General features: G+C 38.7%; 1 protein-coding gene across 4 annotated transcripts in view; it reads right to left on the bottom strand.

Moving 5' to 3' along the window:
• The window catches only part of ARAP2 (ArfGAP with RhoGAP domain, ankyrin repeat and PH domain 2), a 190,379-nt gene that overhangs the window by 8,240 nt on the left and 161,704 nt on the right, over positions 1-20,435 (bottom strand). For all 4 annotated transcript variants that reach the window (XM_024731747.1, XM_024731749.1, XM_024731750.1 and 1 more), the window contains 4 exons: positions 17,366-17,448; positions 16,222-16,257; positions 6,211-6,274; positions 2-136 (listed from right to left, as the gene is read on the bottom strand). In XM_024731747.1, the coding sequence (XP_024587515.1) occupies positions 2-136; positions 6,211-6,274; positions 16,222-16,257; positions 17,366-17,448 (318 nt within the window). The remainder of the gene's footprint in view (position 1; positions 137-6,210; positions 6,275-16,221; positions 16,258-17,365; positions 17,449-20,435) is intronic.

Raw genomic sequence — 20,435 nt, 5'->3', positions numbered from 1 at the left:
CCTCAATATCTCTCCAGGCTTGGGTTGCATCTTTCTCATGCTGGATGGGAATTAGAGGCAAACCTCCAATTTTGGGAGTTTTGGTTATAGAACGTTTTCGTTCCTTTCCAGCTGGTGGCCATATATCACTTTCATGCTGTGGAAACAAAATTTCTTGCTGTGGGTGTGTGATTTTATTACGTGGTTCACCAAATTATATAGTCACTTGGCTCCTTTCTCATATATCCAAGTCAGATGATCTGCTTTCCATGAGAAGGCTGTTTGTAATTATGATATTCACTCTGATGGTGGCACCACTTGAGGATGTAAAACTCTTAAGTGAACTGAGCTTTGAGGTCTCAGTTCAATTTCTAAACTTCAAATACATGCCTTCTGTACTACTTATCCAACCAAAAGGGGAAAAATATTTAAGGAAACCGGCAAATCTCTTTGTGGAAGAAAATTAATATACGTGTCTACATTTTTAGGCCCTGTAATCAAAGCAACTGTACATTCATTTTCCCTTACCACCAAAGATAACTTTAGTGTCAAAATAATTTGACATTATATATACCCCAAGTCAACCTAAGGCATGGCTATTGGAAAAATTATCTTTATTTTATGACCTTTTGAAAAATGTTATTTTCATCTAATTGAATTCCAAAGAAATGTTACCTTGTACACAGACATTTATACTGAAAATCATTGTACAACAGAGAGTGGCACACATTTGTTCTCAAACTATTGACTACATATTCTGGGCACTGAGCAATTATAGATATCACTGGAGAAAAGGTAATTTTGCAAAGGGGAGAAATATCCATAGGTTAAAAATATAAGCTCTTGGATGATAAATCCTTAAGATATGCATATAAAAGAAAAATCTTTAAAGAATTTTTCTATTCTTCAGGGTAGATTAACTTTTCAGAAGTTGGGAAAAACAAATTGATTTTCAGACAACAACCTGTGAAAGAAATACAGAATACCAACTACACACAACGAGACGTTTACAGATGTTATGATGAAATGAAAACCATTTGGTAAACTATATAGCTAAATGCCTACTCATTTTTTTCCTCTACTCTTAAGAATGAACAGATTCTTATTCTTATGTTGCAATTAGTAGTTTAACGTCGTGTTTTATAGCAAAGAACTAATTTCAACAAATGTTGACTATATACTCACTTTAGCAGCTAAGTTATACTGAGGGGCAGACTGCTTGACTTTGTGCTTATCAACATACAGATATTATCTCATTTAATCCTCAATGATCCTACAGTGCAGGTCCTATTATTACTAGATTAGTGCATAGGCATCAGATCTACCCTTGGATTTCAGTGAAGTGCTTACTTTGGTTCAGCAAATCTACAATGGTAAATTATACAATATTTCAATCAGAGAGAAAGTTACAAGCTTCATATTATTATTTTTATGTCATGGTCTTAAACTTGGTAAAAAAAACCTTTGATATTACATAATTGGGATGTTCCCAACATGTAAAGCTGGGAGAATACTAGCTGGGAAGGAATTAGGTAATACTATGAATTATGCCTACACTTTTACTCACTGATGTATAATATATGTGTTAAACGGTATTTTGAGGAATCTAAGAGCAAATGTAGTTTTCAAACACATTTTTTTTTTCTGACATGATATACAATGCTGTGAATACCAGCTAATTAGTTCTCACTGGATTGATCCAAGAGGTATTTTTCCCAATAACAGAAATCTTTAGATCTAAGTAATATGTTCTGACAACCTTTATAGTTATGTATAAGTGACTTCAAAAGTCATACTGCATGGAGCATATAGCTGAGGATCATACTCTCATTATTATAACCAGTGATCACATCCCCAAATCTTCATTTCTGCATCCCACTTTTTCACATTTTTTCCCCACAGCTTTACTGAGGTATAATTGACAAAACTGTGAGATATTTAAACTGTACAACGTGATGATTTAATACATGCATACATTGTGAAAGGATTCCCCCCAGCGAGTTAATCAGCATATCTATCATCTCACATATTTAACCTTTCTGGGTTTCTTTTGGTGAGAACATTTAAGTTCTACTCTCTTAGCAAATTTAAATTATATAATACAGTGTTATGAACTATAGTCACCATGTCATCTATTAGATCCTCAGACCTTATTCATCTTATATCTGAAAGTATGTACCCTTTTACCAACCTCTCACTATTTCCCCCACAGCCCCTGGCAACCAACTGTTCCATTCTGTTTCTATGAGTTTGATTTTTATATGGGATACCATGCAGTAATTGTCTTTGTCTGGCTTAGTTCACTTAGCAAAATGCCCTCCAGGTTCATCCATGTTGTCCCAAATGACAGATTTCCTTTTTTAGGGCTGAACAATATTCCATTGTATACATGTTTGTATATATGTATGTGTGTGTATATACACACACACTACACACATCTTCTTTATCCATTCATCCATCGGTAGACACTTAAGGTTGTTTCCATACCCTGCCTATGGTGAATAATCCTGCAGTAAACATGGTTCTGCCTCTCACTTTCTGACCTTGACATCTTTCCAGGTAACCTAGTTTAGTTTCATTAACCCTAAATATTCTTTAGACTCCTTGAGACCTTCAGTCCATTCTCCACCACCATTCTACTTTTCACATTTTTTCCCACTTCCTTCACAGTCTGGCTTAGATTTCATGGTCAATCAGTATACTCACCTCCTTATAAATAAGATCAAGTCCTGTGTTGCTTCTCCTTCGATCACACTTGCCTGGCAAAGCCCCAAGCCTAGTTAAACCCAATTATACTTACTCCATGGGTGCCTCCATATTCATGGAGGGGAAATAAAAAATAGAAAATCAATCTGGAGATGCATCTCACTTTAAATTTACCCTTAAATTTCAAGTGAGCACTTAGCCTTCCCTTCATATTCTAGTATAGTACAACTGGCTCCCTCACTCTCTGAAGGTATTATCTCATCTTTTATTCTGCCCCTACACTTCTAATATCCACCCCTGACTCACATGTGGTGACCTCACTGATTTAATTGAAAAATTATTAGTAATCATCCAATAATTTCATTTTCCCACCATGAAATGTACCAGTCTCTCTGCATCTATAGCCATATAAACAAGGCTCCCTTCTCTTCCAATAAGTATTTACTCTGATTATAAATAACTCTGCCCCAATCATATCTATAATCACTCAGTGGGCCAGAATATATAGTCAATAATATGAGAACAAATGTGCCCCACACTCTGTTGTACAATGATTTTTTTTCACAATGCTGAACACATGCACTTGCTCACATTGCTTCCTGTTGGCTCAGGGCCTCTGCTGGCTTAATATTCTATCCTCTAATTCCTTGATAGAATTCTCTACATGTATCACCTGGTTTTCCTCCTTCCTCCAAGCTTCTTATTTCTTTTGCTCAATTTTTCGCTTCTGTTTGACCTTTAACGTTTGGAATGTCCTAGGGCTTATTTGTCTGTCTTCTCTTTCTCTGTCTTTCTTTCCCTATAGCCTCCCCTCTCCAATTTTGTGTTCTAATTCTCTCTCATTCATACAGTCTCTCTCTCATCTCACCCTATCCTCCAATGGCCTTTCAATACAATCCAAATGCTGACTTCCACAAAATTTACATTTCGGCCACAAACTTTTGCCTGAGTTTTTGATCTATACACCTAAACTGCTACTCATCATATCCCCTTGTATGTCTAACAGGCATCTCAAATCTCATGTGGCCAAAACAGAACTCTCAATTTTCTTCTGCATCTCTGATAATGTCACCTACATTCATCAGCTGCCCAAGGCCAAACAAACAACTCGGACTCTTCCTTGATTTCTACTCCTCAAACTGCTATAGCTGATCAATCTGTAAGCTTTACTGCCTCGACCTTCAAATACTCCTGGATCTGAATGTCTTACCAGACCCACTGTTACCACCCTAGTCTGAGCTGCCATCTTCTTCCACAGAGCTGTTATTCCTGCTTCCATCTTTGACCTTCTACAGTGCAGTTCAACAAAGGAACCAAAATTATTATTTTCCAGTAATATAAGCTGATTATATCTTTCCCTTGTTTCCCACTGAAACTCCTAAACTGGGACTACATCATCTGTCCCCTGCCTTCCTTATCTCTTACATCCTGTCTCAGATAGGCCTTCATGATAGTCATGGAATAAGTCAAGATTATAACATGTCAGGACCTTGCTGACCCCTAACCCTGCCCTGGAATGCTCTGCCTGTCCTGCATACCTGGCTCCCTCATTTCAGACAGGTCTTAGCACACCTTTCAGATACTCAGAAAGGTATTCCCTGAGAATCTTTCTCAATTAATGTCCTCCTTATATCAGTCACACTGGCTTTCCTTTCCCTAGCTTATTTTATTTATTGTTTTATCACACTAATATCTATTTGAAATTTTATCAGATTATCCTCTATACTATTTTAGAAATACTAATTGAGCATGTACTTTGTAAGATGTATTGGGTTCTGTGATGCAGATATATAATTAGTTCTAATAAGACTGACAAGGTCCTTCCTATCATGGAGTTTACATTTTAGTAGGAAAAACAGACATAAACCTAAAGACACAAATGCTTTTTAATTAGTATGACAGTGTTGAAGTAGTAAAGAAGGCTAAGGGCTCCTATAGCCTGAAGGTCTAATTGGTCTGAAGGTCAGGGAAGGTTTCTCTGAGAATGTGACATGTAAGCCGAAGACTTTTGAGGCAGGGGTAAGGATGGGGATGGATATTAGAAAAGTATTCAGGGCACCAGAAAGAATGCATTGTAAGGGGCACTCACTGTTGGATTGTGTGTGTGTGTGTGTGTGTGTGTGTGTGTGTGTGTGTGTGTGTGTATTAACGTATATATTAATGTTTGCTATTTTCCTGTCTCTTTCCCTATGGAGGTGAACCATTAAATCCTCAAATCCAAACGGACCTCAGTGTTTACCTTAATCCTAAGAAGTGGAATGAACTTAAGAAATGTAATTGGGCTGAGTCTCTGGGGCCAACACAATGAGGGACAGGTGAGTCAGGGAGAAATAACTTGGTGGTAAGAGCAACCTCTGCTTCCTGGCTATTTACACCTTGATTTTCAACTAGAGTCTACTGACTTCAGTTATAAAAATGAAAACAATTTAGTTGTGCCATAACGAGACACTGTAACAGTTTTAGACTCTATAGTTCCAATTTTACTAATACTTCAAGCCTACTCTTTTTACAGTAGGACTTGAATATCTGGATTTTTAAACAGTCACAAAAAAGAAGCAAAGTCTCTAAAATGTTAGCCACTGGTCCTTTTCTGAAAATGCATTCCCAGGTAGTAATAGTAGAATCGGGCTGAGAAAAGCAGTGTTTATTAACCACTGGGAAGGTTAATAAGTTATATGAACAGAGAAAATGGTTTTCAAAACAAATAAGGACAAGATTTGGGGGTGAATTAACTTCTCACTTGTAAAAGAAACAGGGAAGCACGTCCTCAGTAATAAAGAGTGGCAACTTAATTGTTACCAGTGAATTTCAATGCTCTTGTGGGGAAGCGTTGCTGGGAATTTGGCCAGACAAGGTTGGGGAAGAAACCAGTCCTATTAATGGGTCTATTTAACCCTTCACTGAAAGAGTGAGTCCTCCAATAGGGAGGAGACTAATTGGGGAATTGAGTATAGACGTTGGCCTCTGGTGCCTCTGTGTTAAACCACTAACTAAATGTATGGTCCTAAGCAAATCATGGAGCCTTTGGTAACCTTTGTTCCCTCATCTATAAGCAGTGCCATGCAATTTGTTGCAAGGAATACATGAGTTAACTCTTTTGAAGTATCTAGCACACAATATGTATTTAAAGAAATGTACGTTCCTGTCCTTGTTTCTGGAAGAAGCAGGAAGCTGTGGGGAGAACAAGAAGGAAAAGAGCACATTTTCTAAACAAAGATTAATGTGGGACTCTGGGAGGACCACAGCTTAGACAAGTCCATTTCTTACACCACTGTCTTGAAGCATCTCCCCAAGCTGAGGAGCTGCTGGGCTGGCAAAAAAAAAAAAAAAGATGCAACAAAGAGTAGACTCTCTTTCAAAGAGTAATGGGTAAATCTGGGTTCTCATATATTTAAAAAAACATGAATGAGAAAATAAAAGTATACACATAAAACTCATTAAAAATTCTTTGAAAACTACTACCCTATTAACATTTGCTATAAACAGTTGTTATACTTTACTGGCTAGTTGAAACAGATACAATACCTGGGCGATAAAGACATTGGCCATCCACTCCATCTGAGTTTGTGAACTATCACAACACAGGTGCCTGCAAAACAAGGTTTATAAACTATAATATTGAAAAAGACAGTGGAATTCTCCAGTGTATTTATTTGGTGAGTAAGTGATCAGAAACCTCTTGGGGTTTCTCCTCTTAATGACATTAATGTAATCAAAATGGGAGTATTTCAATACAAGTTGCTTCAGCCTTCTGTTAAGTGTACAGTATCAAAATAGTATAAATATGCTAGTTTAACCAAAATATAGCCAGAGGCTTTGGTAACTGCTGAAAAATGATCGGTGGTATTTTTGGAAAGGCAGAAAGGTCAATGTCATTTGCTTTCTTAGGTACGTGACTGTAAAACATCTTTTTCCCCAGAAACCCTGAGTCTAAGAAGAAAAAGTTTGTGCACATAAGAGCAGATTTTTGAAAAAGGCTTTATCAGCCACCTTCATTATGATTATAAACATTATACCCACAAGGCTCATGAAAAATGAAAAACCACTGCATGTCCAATAACACTGATTCAGTAACCTTTTATTGAAAACCTACACAAAACAGAGATGTTGCCCTCTAGGTTCACATCATCTATTAGGGGAGCCAGGAATATAAACAAATAAATTATAAGACAGTGAGAAAAAGAGAAAGTAAAGTTGAACACAAACATAGAAAGAAAGGGAGCTTCAAGATGGCGGAAGAGTAAGACATGGAGACCACCTTCCTCCCCACAAATACATCAGAAATACATCTACATAAGGAACAACTCCTACAGAATACCTACTGAACTCTGGCAGAAGACCTCAGACGTCCTAAAAGGCAAACTCCCCACATACCTGGGTAGGGCAAAAGAAAAAACAGAGACAAAAGAATAGGGACAGAACCTGCACCAGTGGGAGGGAGCTGTGAAGGAGGAAAGATTTCCACACACTAGAAGCCCCTTCGCGGGCGGAGACTGTGGGTGGCGGAGCGGGGAAGCTTCGGAGCCACGGAAGAGAGCACAGTAATGGGTGCGGAGGGCAAAGTGGAGAGATTCCTGCATGGAGGATCGGTGCCGACCAGCACTCACCAGCCCAAGAGGCTTGTCTGCTCACCTGCCGGGACAGGTGGGGGCTGGGAGCTGAGGCTCGGGCTTCCATCGGATCCCCGGGAGAGGGATGGGGGTGGCTGCGGGAACACAGCCTGAAGGGGGCTAGTGCGCCACAGCTAGCTGGGAGCGAGTCTGGGAAAAAGTCTGGAACTGCCTAAGAGGCAAGAGACTTTTTCTTGCCTCTTTGTTTCCTGGTGTGCGAGGAGAGGGGATTAAGAGTGTGGCTTAAAGGAGCTCCAGAGATGGGCGCAAGCTGTGGATATCAGCGTGGACCCCAGAGATGAGCATGAGACACTAAGGATGCTGCTGAAGCCACCAAGGAGCCTGTGTGCAAGCACAGGTCACTATCCACACCTCCCTTCCGGAGAGCCTGTGCAGCCTGCCACTGCCAGGGGGTCGTGATCCAGGGACAACTTCCCCGGGAGAACACACAGTGCACCTCAGGCTGGTGCAACGTCACACCAGCCTCTGCCACTGCAGGCTTGCCCCGAAATCCGTACCCCTCACTCCCCAAGGCCTGAGTGAGCCAGAGCCCCCAAATAAGCTGCTCCTTTAATCCCGTCCTGTCTGAGCAAAGAACAGATGCCCTCAGTGACCTACATGCAGAGGCGAGGCCAAATCCAAAGCTGAACCCCAGGAGCTGTGCAAACAAAGAAGAGAAAGGGAAATCTCTCCCAGCAGCCTCAGGAGCAGAGGATTAAATCTCCACAGTCAACTTGATGTACCCTGCATCTGTGGAATACCTGAATAGACAAAGAATCATCCCAAACTGAGGATGTTGACTTCAGGAGCAACGATATATATATATTTTTCCCTGTTTCTCTTTTTGTGAGTGTGTATTTGTATACTTCTGTGTGTGATTTTTGTCTCTATAGATTTGCTTTTACCATTTGTCCTAGGGTGCTGTCTGTCCATTTTTTTGTTTTTTAGTTTTCAGCACTTGTTATCATTGGTAGATATCGTTTTTGGTTTGTTGCTCTCTTCTTTCTTTCTTTTTACTACTTAAAATTTTTTAAATAATTATTATTTATTTAATAACTTTATTTTATTTTATCTTCTTTGTTTCTTTTTTTTCTCCCTTTTATTCTGAGCCGTGCAGATGACAGGCTCTTGGTGCTCCAGCCAGACATAAGGGCTGTGCCTCTGAGGTGGGAGAGCCAAGTTCAGGACACTGGTCCACAAGAGACCTCCTAGTTCCACATAATATCAAAGGGCGAAAATCTCCCAGAGATCTCCTTCTCAACGCCAAGACCCAGCTCCACTCAACGACCAGCAAGTTACAGTGCTGGACAGCCTATGCCAAACGACTAGCAAGACAGGAACACAACCCCACCCATTAGCAGAGAGGATGCCTAAAATCATAATAAGTCCACAGAAACCCCAAAACACACCACCAGACGTGGACCTGCCCACCAGAAAGACAAGATCCAGCCTCATCCACCAGAACACAGGCACTAGTCCCCTCCACCTGGAAGTCTACACAACCCACTAAACCAACCTTAGCCACTGGGGACAGACACCAAAAACAACAGGAACTACGAACCTGCAGCCTGCGAAAAGGAGACCCCAAACACAGTAAGTTAAACAAAATGAGAAGACAGAGAAACACACAGCAGATGAAGGAGCAAGGTAAAAACCCACCAGACCGAACAAATGAAGAGGAAATAGGCAGTCTACCTGAAAAAGAATTCAGGATAATGATAGTGAAGATGATCCAAAATCTTGGAAATACAATGGAGAAAATACAAGAAATGTTTAACAAGGACCTAGAAGAATGAAAGAGCAAACAAACAGTGATGAAGAACACAATACATGAAATTAAAAATTCTCTAGAAGGAATCATTAGCAGAATAACTAAGGCAGAAAAATGGATAAGTGACCTGGAACATAAAATAGTGGAAATTACTACAGAGCAGAATAAAGAAAAAATAATGAAAAGGTTGAAGACAGTCTCAGAGACCTCTGGGACAATATTAAACACACCAACATTTGAATTATAGGGGTCCCAGAAGAAGAAGAGAAAAAGAAAGGGGCTGAGAAAATATTTGAAGAGGTTATAGTTGAAAACTTCCCTAATATGGGAAAGGAAATAGGTAATCAAGTCCAGGAAGCACAGAGAGACCCATATAGGATAAGTCCAAGGAGAAATATGCCAAGACACATATTAATCAAACTATCAAAAAATTAAATACAAAGAAAAAGTATTGAAGGCAGCAAGGGAATAACAACAAATAACACACAAGGGAATCCCCATAAGGTTAACAGCTGATCTTTCAGCAGAAACTCTGCAAGCCAGAGGGAGTAGAAGGACATATTTAAAGTGATGAAGGAGAAAAACCTACAACCAAGATTACTCTACCCAGCAAGGATCTCATTCAGATTCTGTTGTTGTTGTTGTGGTACACGGGCCTCTCACTGTTGTGGCCTCTCCTGTTGCAGAGCACAGGCTCCAGACATGCAGGCTCAGCGGCCATGGCTCATGGGCCCAGCCGCTCCGCGGCAATGTGGGATCTTCCCAGACCGGGGCATGAACCCGTGTCCCCTGCTTCGGCAGGCGGACTCCCAACCACTGCGCAACCAGGGAAGCCTTCATTCAGATTTGATGGAGAAATTAAAACCTTTACAGACAAGCAAAAGCTAAGAAAACTCAGGACCACCAAACCAGCTTTACAGCAAATACTAAAGGAACTTCTCTAGGCAGGAGACAAAAGAGAAGGAAAAGACCTACAATAACAAACCCAAAACAATTAAGAAAATGGGAATAGGAACATACATATCGATAATTACCGTAATGTAGATGGATTAAATGCTCCAACCAAAAGACACAGACTGGCTGAATGGATACGAAAACAACACCCATATATACGCTGTCTACAAGAGACTCACTTCAGACTTAGGAACACATACATACTGAAAGTGAGGGGATGGAAAAAGATATTTCATGCAAATGTAAATCAGAAGAAAGTTGGAGTAGCAATTCTCATATCTACAAAATAGCCTTGAAAACAAAGAGTATTACAAGAGACAAAGAAGGACACTACATAATGATTAAGGGATAAATCCAAGAAGATATAATAATTGAAAATACTTATGAACCCAACATAGGAGCACCCCAATACATAAGGCCAATACTAACAGCCATAAAAGGGGAAATCAACGTTAACACAATCATAGTAGGGGACTTTAACACCCCACTTTTACCAATGGACAGATCATCCAAAATGAAAGTAAATAAGGGAACACAAGCTTTAAGTGATACATTAAACAAGATGGACTTAATTGATATTTATAGGACAATCCATCCCAAAACAACAGAATACATTCTTCTCAAGTGCTCATGGAACATTCTCCAGGATAGATCATATGTTGGGTCACAAATCAAGCCATGGTAAATTTAAGAATACTGAAATCATATCAAGTATCTTTTCCGACCACAACGCTATGAGACTAGATATCAATTACAGGAAAAAAATCTGTAAAAAATACAAACACATAGAGGCTAAACAACACACTACTTAATAACCAAGAGATCACTGAAGAAATCAAAGGGGAAATAAAAAAATACCTAGAAACAAATGACAATGAAAACAGATTGGCCCAAAAACTATGGGATGCAGCAAAAGCTGTTCTAAGAGGGAAGTTTATAGCAATACAATCCTACCTTAAGGAACAAGAAACATCTCAGATTAACAACCTAACCTTCCACATAAAGCAATTAGAGAAAGAAGAACAAAAAAATGCCAACGTTAGCAGAAGGAAAGAAATCAAAAAGATCAGATCAGAAATAAATGAAAAAGAAATTATGAAAACGATAGCAAAGATCAATAAAACTAAAAGCTGGTTCTTTGAGACAATAAACAAAATTGATAAATCATTAGCCAGACTCATCAAGAAAAAAAGGGAGGGAGCCTGAACCAAGATGGTAGAGTAGAAGGAAGTCCTCTCACTCCTTCTTGTGAGAACACCAGAATCACAACTAGCTGCTGGACAATCATAGACAAGAAGACACTGGAACTCACCAAAAAAGATACCCCACATACAAAGACAAAGGAGAAGCCACAATGACATGGTATGAGGGGCGCAATCACTGCAAAATCAAATCCCATAACTGCTAGGTGGGTGACTCAGAGACTGGAGAACACTTATACCACAGAAGTCCACCCACTGGAGTTAAGGTTCTGAGCCCCACGTCAGCCTTCCTAACTTGGGGGTCTGGCAATGGGAGGAGGAATTCCTAGAGAATCAGACTTTGAAGGCTAGTGGGATTTGATTGCAGGAATTCGACAGGATTGGGGGAAACAGAGACTGCACTCTTGGAGGGCACACACAAAGCACTGTGCGCATTGGGACCCAGGGGAAGGAGCAGTAACCCCAGGGAAGACTGAACCAGACCTATCAGCTAGTGTTGGAGGGTCTCCTACAGAGGTGGGGGGTGGTTGTGGCTCACCGTGGGGACAAGGACACAGGCAGCAGAAGTTCTGGGAAGCAGTCCTTGGCATGAGCCCTCCCAGAGTCGGCCATTAGCCACACCATAGAGCCCAGGTAGGCTCCAGTGTTGCGTTGCCTCAGGCCAAACAACCAGTAGGGAGGGAACCCAGCCCCACCCACCAGCAGTCAAGTGGATTAAAGTTTTACTGAGCTCTGCCCACCAGAGCAACACCCAGCTCTACCCACCACGATTCCCTCCCATCAGGAAACCTGCACAAGCCTCTTAGATAGCCTCATCCACCAGAGGGCAGACAGCAGAAGCAAGAAGAACTACAATCCTGTAGCCTGTGGAACAAAAACCACATCCACAGAAAGACAGACAAGATGAAAAGGCAGAGGGCTATGTACCAGATGAAGAAACAAGATAAAACCCCAGAAAAACGACTAAATGAAGTGGAGATAGGCAAGCTTCCAGAAAAAGAATTCAGAATAATGATAGAGAAGATGACCCAGGACCTCGGAAAAAAAATGGAGGCAAAGATTGAGAACATGCAAGTAATGTTTAACAAAGACGTAGAAGAATTAAAGAACAAATAGAGATGAACAATACAATAACTGAAATGAAAACTACACTAGAGGGACTCAATAGCAGAATAACTGAGGCAGAAGAATGGATAAGTGGCGTGGAAGACAGAATGGTGGAATTCACTGCTGCGGAACAGAGTAAAGACAAAAGAATGAAAAGAAATGAAGACAGCCTAAGAGACCTCTGGGACAACATTCGCATTATAGGGGTCCCAGAAGGAGAAGAGAGAGAGAAAGATCCCGAGAAAATATTTGAAGAGATTACAGTGAAAACCTTCCCTAACATGGGAAAGGGAATAGCCACCGAAGTCCAGGAAGCACAGCGAGTCCCATGCAGGATAAACCCAAGGAGAAACATGCTGAGACACATAGTAATCAAATTGGCAAAAATTAAAGACAAAGAAAAATTATTGAAAGCAGCAAGGGAAAAACGAAAAATAACATACAAGGGAACTCCCATAAGGTTAACAGCTGATTTCTCAGCAGAAACTCTACAAAGCCAGAAGGGAGTGGCATGATATACTTAAAGTGATGAAAGGGAAGAACCTACAACCAAGTTTACTCTACCTGGCAAGGATCTCACTCAGATTTGATGGAGAAACCAAAAGCTCTACAACAAATGGCACAGGAGGAACTTCTCTAAGTGGGAACCATAAGAGAAGAAAAGGACCTATAAAAACACACCCTAAACAATTAAGAAAACGGTCATAGGAACATACATATCGATAATTACCTTAAACGTGAATGGATTAAATGCTCCCACTAAAAGACACAGGCTTGCTGAATGGATAAAAAAACAAGACCCATCTATATGCTGTCTACAAGAGTCCCACTTCAGACCTCGGGACACATACAGACTGAAAGTGAGGGGATGGAAAAAGATATTCCATGCAAATGGAAATCAAAAGAAAGCTAAAGTAGCAATACTCATATCAGATAAAATAGATATTAAAATAAAGAATGTTACAAATGACAAGCAAGGACAATACATAATGATCAAGGGATCAATCCAAGAAGAAGATATAACAATTATAAATATGTATGCACCCAACATAGGAGCACCTCAATACATAAGGCAACTGCTAACGGCTGTAAAAGAGGAAATCGACAGTAACAGAATAATTTTGGGGGACTTTAACACCTCACTTTACACCAATGGACAGACCATCCAAAATGAAAATAAATAAGGAAAGAGAAGCTTTAAATGACACAAGAGACCAGATAGCTTTAATTGATATTTATAGGACATTCCACCCAAAAGCAGCAGATTACACTTTCATCTCAAGTGCGCAGCGAACATTCTCCAGGATAGATCACATCTTGGGTCACAAATCAAGCCTCAGTAAATTTACGGAAATTGAAATCATATCAAGCATCTTTTCTGACCACAATGCTATGAGATTAGAAATGAATTACAGGGGAAAAAACATAAAAAACAGAAAAACATGGAGGCGAAACACTAGGTTACTAAATAACCAAGAGATCGCTGAAGAAATCAAAAAGGAAATCAAAAAATAGCTAGAGACAAATGAGAATGAAAACATGACAACCCAAAACATATGGGATGCAGTAAAAGCAGTTCTAAGAGGGAAGTTTATAGCTATACAAGCCTACCTCAAGAAACAAGAAAAATCTCAAATAAATAATCTAACCTTACACCTAAAGGAACTAGAGAAAGAAGAAGAAACAAAATCCACAGTTAATAGAAGGAAAGACATCATAAATATCAGAGCAGAAATAACTGAATTAGAAACAAAGAAAAGAATAGCAAGGATCAATACAATCAAAAGCCGGTTCTTTGAGAAGATAAACAAAATTGATAAGCCATTAGCCAGACTCATCAAGAAAAAGAGGGAGAGGACTCAAATCAATAAAATTAGAAATGAAAAAGGAGAAGTTACAACAGACACTGCAGAAATACAAAGCATCACAAGAGACTACTACAAGCAACTCTATGCCAATAAAATGGACAACCTGGAAGAAATGGACAAATTCTTAGAAAGGTATACGCTTCCAAGACTGAACCAGGAAGAAATAGAAAATATGAACTGACCAATCACAAGTAATGAAATTGAAACTGTGATTAAAAATCTTCCAATAAACAAAAGTCCAGAACCAGATGGCTTCACAGGTGAATTCTATCAAACATTTAGAGAAGAGCCAACACCCATCCTTCTCAAACTCTTCCAAAAAGTTGCAGAGGAAGGAACACTCCCAAACTCATTCTATGAGGCCACCATCACCCTGATACCAAAACCAGACAAAGATACTATACAAAGAGAAAATTATAGGCCAATATCACTGATGAATATAGGTGCAAAAATCCTCAACAAAATACTAACAAACAGAATCCAACAACACATTAAAAGGATCATATACCATGATCAAGTAGGATTTCTCCCAGGGATGCAAGGATTCTTCAATATATGCAAATCAATCAACATGATACACCATATTAACAAACTGAAGAATAAAAACCATATGACCATCTCAATAGATGCAGAAAAAGCTTTGACAAAGTTCACCACCCATTTATGATAAAAACTCTCCAGAAAGGGGGCATAGAGGGAACCTACCTCAACATAATAAAGGCTATATACAACAAACCCACAGCAAACATCATTCTCAATGGTAAGAAAATGAAAGCATTTCCTCTAAGATCAGGAACAAGACAAGGATGTCCACTCTCACGGCTCTTATTCAAAATAGCTTTGGAAGTCCTATCCTCGGCACTCAGAGAGGAAAAAGAAATAAAAGGAATACAAATTGGAAAAGAAGAAGTAAAACTGTCACTGTTTGCAGATGACATGATACTATACATAGAGAATCCTAAAGATGCCACCAGAAAACTACTAGAGCTAATCAATGAATTTGGTAAAGTAACAGGATACAAAATTAATGCAGAGAAATCTCTTGCATTTCTATACACTAATGATGAAAAATCTGAAAGAGAAATTAAGGAAACACTCCTATTTACCACTGCAGCAAAAAGAATAAAATACCTAGGAATAAACCTACCTAGAGAGACAAAAGACCTGTATACACAAAATTATAAGACACTGATGAAAGAATTAAAGATGATACCAACAGATGGAGAGATATACCATGTTCTTGTATCGGAAGAATGAATACTGTGAAAATGACTATACTACCCAACGCAATCTACAGATTCAATGCAATCCCTATCAAATTACCACTGGCATTTTTAACGGAATTAGAACAAAAAATCTTAAAATTTGTATGGAGACACAAAAGACCCAGAATAGTCAAAGCAGTCTTGAGGGAAAAAAGCGGAGCTGGAGGAATCAGACTCCGTGACTTCAGACAATACTACAAAGCTACAGTAATCAAGACAATATGGTACTGGCACAAAAACAGAAACATAGATCAAGACAGTCTCTTCATAAGTGGTGCTGGGAAAACTGGACAGCTACATGTAAAAGAATGAAATTAGAACACTCCCTAACACCATACACAAAAATAAACTCAAAATGGATTAGAGAAAAAAATACCTCTATGGAAAGAACAGGTTTAAAACTAAAATTTTTTTTTTTACTCTGAGTTTTGGTTACTTATTATCCTTTATTTAAAACTGAGTTTTGCCTGCTTATCCCATAAAACCAGAGATTCATTTACATAATGAGTAGGAAGAAATCATGTGTAGCTTCTCTTTAGAGGCAGTGGCAAATAGGATACATGAGACTGAAATAGACCTAAACCCTGAAGCAAATCTACTTTCCTCTTCATAGGCTCAAAGTATTTAGAAAAGATTTTAACTTCACTTAGAAGAAACACTTCCTGTCTCTAGATCTATCTGCCAAATAATATCGTTATTCATTTACTCATCCTGTATCATCAATATATCAAATCCAAAACTTGCTGGCTGTTAACTTACCAGAGATGTTTTTCAGAATATGCCGTCAATCCCCAACTGCATCGCATGGGAAAAAAACACATGCATACATATTAAAAATGATTCATTTTATAAGATAATACACAGGATTAGATGTTAAGGAGGTAATATTTAATGGTGGGAATGCATAACAGAATTGATACCCACAAGTGATGATTCATTGGGTATGATTTATCTAGAGGTAAATGATAGATGTTGAGGTATTTGGCTACAAATTTAAATACACTGAAGGACACAGGGGGAAAGGGTCTCATGATGTTATGCGGCAGTGGGGGAAATCTCTCACAGGATATTCGGGGCTGAGTAAGGACAGATGTCTAGGAAAATGGCCAAAATAAGATAATATATATAAATTTACTTATTGATACTGTGAGAAATTTTAAAGAATGTGCCAGTCACAACACAGATATATGTGCTGGGCTTAGAAATTAAGCACAGAGGCAAAAGTGAGGACATTTTCAGTGATAGAATCTGAATCATATGCAGTTCATTAAAATGGCATTTCATGATATTAAAAGTATTAGTGCAAACATTAACTAGCTAATCGAAGTAATCCGTGATGAGAAAGTGTGGTATAACTCGAATGTTGGGTTGATTCAAGTGCTAATGAGAAACATAATATTTAAGAAGGGTCCACTTCCTCTCAACCATCTGTGTGCTGTGGGTTTATTACCAAACTCAGCAAAACGAAGGGGGCAAATTATAGAGCCAGGACCAAGATGATGTAAAAGCCATGGAGGCTGGAGGGCAGCATTTGTCTTCCTTTGGGTAGACTTGTTTGGAACATTCCTTACATCGCTAGGCTGTGACTGAGCAAGGAATGGGATGTGGAGAAACCCATGTGCTTCCCAGTAGACAGGGCCTTCTGGGGATTTCTTGTTCTACACCGAGGAGATGCAATCACCCAGTAGCTTGACTTGAGCGGGAACATCATCATCCCTCCTTATCCACCCACACAGGTTCCCTTGATCTGCCATAGGTCCCCTGCCACATGTCTGTGGCAACTTAAGGAATCTTTCTAAAGCTTAACTTATAACAAGTTAGACTAATGCCACTGATCCCTAAGTCCTTGAACAGACATACTTTTCTGTAACTTTTTCAACAGCTCTTCCCTTCCAAGCTTTACCTTGTTGGAGGCTTCATCTTCTTTTTTACTCCAAGATAAAACTTCATTGAACTGAGAGAAAACATTTTGTCAGGTTTACTACTCTGTAAAGGAAAACAAGGTAAATTTGTAAGTCAACAGATTTTATCAGTATCCTTCTATTTTCCTTAAGTATTAAGAATTGAGTTTAGAATGTTTAGTTTCTCCAATGTTTCATGAATGTAATACCAAATTTTTAGTAAATGAAGACTGTTTTGATTAAAATGTTATAAATTTAAATAAATCTGGATACATATATATGATTACATAGGTGTGTATATATACAAACACACATACAATAATTCCTTATTCAAAACACTTGGGACCAGATATATATGAGAATTGATAATTTTTCAATTTTTCATACTTAAAAAATACATGTGCAATATAGTTTGTAACTCCATGATACCACCAGTGTTGTCTGGGGCAGCACCCTATATTCAAATATATTCATATTTCTCTATAAAAATGCATGACATTTCATACAGTGTGAATAAGTAAAGGTCATAAATATTGTTATGGACTGAATGTTAGTCCACAGTATAGATGAGAATTTAAGTTGAAAAACTTTGGTTAACAATTATCCTAGTCCTTATTAAACAAATCTTTCTTTAGACATGCATTTATGATGGCATAATTATCAAAAATAAATTATGATAAACAGTTACATCTTTTACCTCACTTTATGTTACCAATGCTATCTCTGTTCATTTTTATGCCAGGATATTATCTAACCTATTTTAGTTTTACTGTATGAATAAATAGTTGGATGGGAATTATTTTACTTTTTATGTCCCCCCAAATGTTTGCAAATACTCTTCTCTGTTTACCCTTTGAGGTGAGTTATCAAATCATTTTTTCCAAGTTCTAAAAATAATTCCCTTTGCAATTTTGAAAAGAATTACATTAAACCTATAGATCAATATTAGTAGACTTTGTGTTTTTTTGTGTTTTTATATATAAATTTATTTTTTGGCTGCTTTGGGTTTTTGTTGCTGGGCGTGGGCTTTCTCTAGTTGCGGTGAGCGGGGGCTACTCCTCGTTGCTGTGCACAGGCTTCTCACTGCCTTGGCTTCTCTTGTTGCAGAGCACAGGCTCTAGGCAGGCAGGCTTCAGTAGTTGTGGCATACTGGCTCAGTAGTTGTGGCTCGAGGGCTCTAGCGCACAGGCTCAGTAGTTGTGGGGCACAGGCTTAGTTGCTCTGCGGCATGTGGGATCTTCCCGGACCAGGGCTCGAACCCGTGTCCCCTGCATTGGCAGGCGGATTCTTAACCACTGCACCACCAGGGAAGTCCATAGATCAATATTAGTAGACTTTACATTAATTTTCTTTCATTTCTATCAGTGCAGTTCTGTAGTTTTCTTCATGTAAGCCTCTTCTTCTTAAGGTCATTTTCTGGTTAGTTTATGTGTTTGGTTTGGGGGTATTGATTTTTTAGCTTGCTATTTTAATGAATGTTAAGGAATAACACTTGAAGTCTGATATGGAACAGTGAGGTAGCTTTGTAATGCAGTAAGTTTTCCATATAGGAAAGAGTCAAGGAGAGGAGCATGTAGGAGTGTATATAGTAGCACAGACTCCTGGACCCCTTTGTCAGAGGTTCAATCGGATTACATCTGTGGTTAATGTCCCTCCTCAAAGCTTAGACTGCTAGTCCCAATGGAGGCAGCAGCAGGGTCAGGTGAGAGGCTGCAGTTCCAGTAGTACAGGTAGAGGGGACCTGCACATTTAAGAATGAGAAGCACTGTGCCTGATCTAAGTAGTCTTATTTATACACGGCATTGATAAGCCCAGGACTGCCTATATTTTGAAATACTGTTGGCAATAGAGAGAGAGCCTGAAGTAATACAACTGATTCCCAAGCCACTCCGGACATGCCAGCTCATGACTTTGTATTTTATCCTGTCCAAAGAGAACACAGATGCCATAATTTAAGATGAGTTCAGCCAAGGTGGAAAGAAACCCTTTTCAGTTTCAATCTTTAAACTGAATAAGCGTAAATAGGAACTGTAAGGATCCTAATGCAAAGTTCTATTAAAAGAAATCTCTTTTGGCATTATAACTTTACTGTTGGTTTATTACAACACTTTAGGTATGTGTACTTTCTGGAGTATTTCTTCAAAAAGTTGAAGTGTTATGAAGTGTATAGTATGTTGCTACAGGCAGTATATTTCAAAGTAAAATTTTTAACTGAGCCAATTAAATTAGTGTGCTTAAAAAAATTATTCTTGTTACTAAGAAGAGTTTGCTTATTAGTGCGGGCAACTTTTAACGACCACTCCCTCCCCATTTGCTTTTTTCACGCTTCCTTGTGGCAGGTTTTAAAATTTACATCAGCTTGGGGAAAAACATTATAAAAAACCTGAATTGTGTAAAGTGTCATATTTGAAAATATTTGGTACTATTAAAATGAAAAACACTTATCCTCTTTAAATAAAATTCCATCAGCAATAACACCAAGACAAAATAATACAAATTATTGTTTCTATAGTAAGAAACAATAAAGCCTCTGCATAAAGCCTTTGGAAATAGACATCTGGGAATGAATTCTGACTCTATCGCTTATAGGCTAAGTGATCTTGGGCAAGTTATGTAATATCTTGGTATACTACATTTCTTCATCTGTCAAGGGGGAATAACTATAGCACTAGTTTCATAGGATTATTGTAAAGATAAAGTGCGATAATCAAAGCGAAATATATAGAACTCTGCTTTTTATGGATTAATGGGTTGAATGTTAGTTGGGGCCATTATGACTGCACTTCTATTGCTACTAGTTGTTTCTAGCAACCTTCTGTTGCCACACAATGGAAGCGTAGGTTCCTTAATGGGACTAAAAAGTCCATGATGATTTTAAAATACCCTAAGCAGATATCCAACTACACAAGTGACAATTAACCAACATGTAAATGGAAGGACAAGGATGAAGGAAATGAGTCTAATGAAGATCAAGGTGGGTGACGCATTGAAGAAAACCAAACAAAATTCAATCAGATTGAGTTCTAGATGGCTAGAATAAGCAGCTGTGAAGTTTAGCATTTCCTTTCATGA

Source organism: Neophocaena asiaeorientalis, unplaced genomic scaffold (genome assembly GCF_003031525.2).
Source record: "Neophocaena asiaeorientalis asiaeorientalis breed wild unplaced genomic scaffold, Neophocaena_asiaeorientalis_V1.1 scaffold39, whole genome shotgun sequence".
NCBI classification, from domain to species: Eukaryota; Metazoa; Chordata; class Mammalia; order Artiodactyla; family Phocoenidae; genus Neophocaena; species Neophocaena asiaeorientalis.
Note: the sequence above shows the minus strand (reverse complement) of the source record. Positions and strands in the feature narration are given on the sequence as shown.